The sequence below is a fragment of the Halyomorpha halys genome, unplaced genomic scaffold (genome assembly GCF_000696795.3).
Source record: "Halyomorpha halys isolate HHAL.00 unplaced genomic scaffold, Hhal_1.1 Scaffold405.1, whole genome shotgun sequence".
NCBI classification, from domain to species: Eukaryota; Metazoa; Arthropoda; class Insecta; order Hemiptera; family Pentatomidae; genus Halyomorpha; species Halyomorpha halys.
The window spans coordinates 42693-47725 of NW_027109269.1; the positions used below are offsets into that span (position 1 = coordinate 42693).

At 31.1% G+C, this 5033-nt stretch overlaps 1 protein-coding gene across 1 annotated transcript in view; it reads left to right on the plus strand.

Moving 5' to 3' along the window:
- Positions 1-716: 716 nt before the first annotated feature.
- dve (SATB1_N and homeodomain domain-containing protein dve) overlaps positions 717-5033 on the plus strand; it is a gene marked incomplete in the record, with an annotated part of 161152 nt that continues 156835 nt past the window's right edge. Inside the window, 1 exon segment of the mRNA XM_067047484.1 lies at positions 717-765. Within this exon segment, the coding sequence (XP_066903585.1) occupies positions 742-765 (24 nt within the window).

The window sequence follows — 5033 nt, forward strand, 5'->3', positions numbered from 1 at the left end:
AATAATAATACCAGTAAATATTTCTTTAAAAATATCTTTATTGAAATTTACAACTGTATATTATATAATACATTTAGTAAATATGATCTTAGTTAAATTGTGTGTTACAGGCGTGTAGAGAAACTACCCATTGGATGCACTCTAATGACATTTTATATTACCTGGTCTCGTGGCCATCTCTAAATAAATTTAAAATCAAAATTTTACATTTAAAAAAATAACTTATCTACATAACATTTTTCCATATTAATTTTTTATTTATATATTCTTGAAGTTTCCAAACGATTAGTACAAGTTTATCTTAGACATTTTCGTTTGTGATCTTAAAAACCATGATTGTAAATTTCAGTTAGGGTCAGTGTAATTTTTTCTACACGATATATAATACAAATATTCAAAATTCCAGTAAGTTTGACTTTATTAGATACAACATATATCCTTAGGTCTGATTGTAATGGGATTTTTTAACTGTCGAAAAAATGTTAGGCCTTTGAAGTCGTAAGTACTACGTGATCCAACTGAAAAATGTCGATTTCCCTTAGGGGAGAGTAAAAAAGAAAAAAAGTTGACTTCTAACCAATAGATGTACTCGCAGTAAATCAAAGTAGCAGTGACAGTAAGTAACCTTCTTAGAAAGGTTCAATGTTTGGGGCTCAGTTGCTCATAAACCCGAAAGTTGTCCTCAAGTGAGGAGCTCCAGAACATCAGTGTGTTTATATTTGTTGAGTGCTTCAAGTCAACATGTCAGGCGAACCAAGCTCACTGGTGAGTCTCTATTAAATTTAATTCTAACTATTTATTAATATTTCCATTCCACATTTTACGCGGATAGTGTTATTGTGCGGGTTAGTGTATTAGATGGACAAATCCTTTTTCATAAATTTCGGATTTTTTCTATCCTTCTTAATAACTTTAATACGAACAGGTTCTTATTTAGTTTGATCCTTGGAAACATATAAACTAAATTAATACGGACGTGCGTTACGCTGAAGTGCGGGTTTAGCCGATTTGTGTTCAATATTCCTAACAAATAATAAGGTTGCAATGTTTAAATATTTCATTCACATTAGCTTCGTTCGATGAAGATTATGTGAATTTTATTCAATTTATATTTAATAAAAACAGCATTATCATTTATTTTCTAAACAACGCGCGATTTTAGCGTTTTTAAACCAATTTAATGTATTTTGTTATTTGTTGTTTACTAAACCGAGTCGGGGAGGTTATATACTATTCACGGTTCCTTCTTCAAACTGAACCTAGAAGGGAAGTTTATATTTTAAAAATTTCCTTTAATCCTGAATTCCTTTTATTTTTTATTAACTACAGATACTTCGTGGCTATAAATTAGAACTGTGAATTACTCTTTTATTTAAAATATATCATAAAGTAGACATAAAGTTTTTAAGAAAATTTTTAAAGTTATATTTTTAATATTTTACTGGCATATTTTTTTATTTGTAGGATAGGACGATTTTTCAATAATTAGAAATTCACCTATAAATTTGAGACAAACTTGTAGTTCATTCATGAATCATGTTTGCTTTGAGTTCACTGAATTACGAAGTGTTGTGTTTGGAGAATAGAAAAATTCTTTAATAATTAGAAATTCACCTATAAATTTGAGACAAACTTGTAGTTCATTCATGAATCATGTTTGCTTTGAGTTCACTGAATTACGAAGTGTTGTGTTTGGAGAATAGAAAAATTCTTTAATAATTAGAAATTCACCTAAAAATTTGAAACAAACTGTAGTTCATTCCTGAATCATGCTTGCTTTGAATTCACTGAATTGTAAATATAATAATAATAATAAAGGCCTAATGAACCCGATGTTTCGATGCCGTACCACCAAACGCTCTCTACGTACATTCTTTCAGTGAAGCCCCTCCAAACACAATTCTTCTTAATTAGTTTTAACGCAATCCTCCCATTTACGTTTTGGTCTACCCCTTGGACGTTTACCCGTTGATTCAGTGTTTATTAAAATTTTAGGGATCCGCTTAATATTAAACCCTAAAATCTTTTATGCCGCAATGTTATAACCTGAAATATATTTACCGGGTACAGTACCCTTTATTCAGTTGTGTACTAAATTCTCTCGTTAACTCATCCTTTTTTGGTCCGAATATTTTACCTAGTACTTTATTTTCGAAAACCTTAAGACGCTGTTCATCCCTTAGTGTAAGAGGCCACGTCTCGCAAACATAAAGGACGGTGAAAAGGCTAATTGTTTTGTAAATTTTAATTTTAAAGTTTTTGTATAGAAGGCGCGAGCTAAGCAGTTACGAAATTGAAAAATAACAAGCATTTATGGCCTTCAAAGTCGCTTTTATTTACTCACCAATTTCATTGTTTATAGTCACCATAGAACCTAAATACTTAAACCTATCTACCTGTTGAAACGTATTGCCTCCTATATCTATATCACCGAAATTGCGCGCGTTTCTACCGCTGACTATATATTTTATTTTATTCATATTTATTTCAAAACCTAGTCCCTTACTGGAGTTTATTAACGCGGTTTTATTTAGTTCTAATAGCCAAGCACCGGTATTTTACGACCCAAAGCGAAACCATTTTCGGGATTCATCACTCTTTTCTTGACGTATTCTATTGCTAGATTAAATAAGATAAATTATAAATAATCGCCTTCTTTGGAACCCGATCAAACCTCGAAATTCTCAGAACAATAATTACCGATTCATCTAGTTGTTGTTCTTGGCTGGAGCTTTAAGGAGTAAAACCTTGAGGTTATCAACGCCCATATTTCGAACTTTATAATTCTATTTCAAGATTTGAAACTCTTTAAATAATTACGAATTATTTAACAATAATTACTCATTTTAGAATTGTTTAGTACGTATAACAAAGTTTCGGGTTTAAACCTTATTCATAAGACCAATCCTTTTCAAGAAAACCAAAACCATTTCCACGTTCCTCTGGTCATCATCCAGAGCATCCGATACACTCGGTTCCACTCCCAATCTATTTAAGTTCACGGAATAGAAATGAAATTCTTCAAATATGTGACTGACTGTAAGTACACTGTTGCAGTATTGACATTTTGGCGGTGGTTGCTTATTGATCAGATATGTATGAATTAAATTCGTATGACCTATTCTTAATCTGGCAATAGCTACCTCCTTCCTGCGATTGGAACGGTTTGATGTGGTCCATGGTTAAATGGTTTTTTTAATAGTTTTTAACTTGCTTGGGGGGCTTTCATTCCACAAGGCTTGTCGACTAGCTGATATTTCATTTCATTATTCCGATTCATATAGTATTTTTTCGTATATTATAGAAATTTCTAGTGTGAAGAATAGAAAATTCAGTGGACCGTAATAAAACCATTAATATCGCTGTAAATTTTATTATTATTTCATAGTTAACGCGATCCTTAATTAAAATAAACGTTCAGTACAGGAAAAGAATTTTCCCATTACTTATTCATAATAATTCATTATAAAAAAAATCAACTAGTACATACCTCCAGTATTAGAGAAGAGCTCACTAATCCGTCATTGCCGGTCCAGTTGAGTGACCTCCTGCCTATCTCAATCTCTACTATTAGAATATAAACAATTATTGGCAAGAATTGACTTGAGAAATAAATGGCTGTTGTATATTAATTATTATTCTGACAAGAATATTTTCTCCCTTATGCTAAGAGCAAACGCATAATATTATTAATAAAATTTTAAAACATTATTTAATTTCCCGAAGTTTTACTTCTCTTGAAGAGTACCAAGACTGCTATTTTTTTTTTAAAGATACAGAAAATTACATTGCGTTAATCGTGTTATATCATTAACATATTACAAAAAGGTCCGTTGGTATTTAATTTATAATTTTTTTTTGTCATAGCATTACATTTCCTGTTTTTTGCTAAAGTGCTAGAACATCGGGACAAGTGGCCCTCAATTTAATGACTATTTGATCAAGATGTTTTGTTACCTCTAACTGATAAGCATTAATCGATAGCTAACTTTATTAAGATTTGTCGGTTATCTACTTGCTCAGATATTGACTTAACTTATGGCAGTTAATGCGAGTAGAAGAGCAACCGGATTACTTAACAGGGCTCTTGCATCATTTTTAATAACTTTCGAGTGTTTAATAAAAGATTTGTATTATTTTTAAAACAACTTGTATCGTCTGTGCCATTATTATGGCAAGGTCAATCTCGGTTTGTGGTTAGATGATATGGCGTAACCTCTAAATACATTACAGTCAGTGAATGATTTTTATCTTTTTTACAATTAATACACCGATATGCATATTGATCGATGCACATATAACTCCATCTCCGCCATAGCTTAACAAAATCCGTAACATTGTATCGCCTAGAACTTCGCATCTTCTAAATTTTCTACTATACCAGAGTATATGTATTAAACTATTAATATTTTTAGTATGGAGAAGATGGTCAAAAAGGAAGAAAATAGTTGAAAGCTATTTTGACCGCAACCCTGACCATCTCCATACTTTAAATTATACGGTCAACTATATATCTATTAACATTTTTGTAGGCAGATAGGTTTCCTGGTTGAAAAAAGTTCGGTTAATCAGAACAGCCCTGACGATGCCCTGCAAAGTGGGCGAAACGTCGGTTAACATTTAATAGTTCTTTCTACTATTTTGATACCTTTATTGATCGGCCTCCGGACTATCTTCGTACAATATTAATATTTTTATTTTATTTTTACTAAATTTACTTTTCTGAAATAGTTTATAATAAATAAAGTGATATGTGTTCCGTTATGATAACAATTAAAACATGCGAAAAAATAAAACATATCCAGTGCCGTTCGGGCATTGCTATTGTGTAATAATAATACCCTGCTTGTCTTTACTCACAAGATAACCATTTGAACAAAATTTAATACGGAAGTTAATGTTCATATTTTATCAATAAAGTAGTTGAAACACACATTAATTTGTTTATAATGACCTAAATAATTCATAAAAATTAAAATGTTTAGACGTGGATATCTCAATAAAAAATCCTTAACGGGTAAACTTTCCCCTTG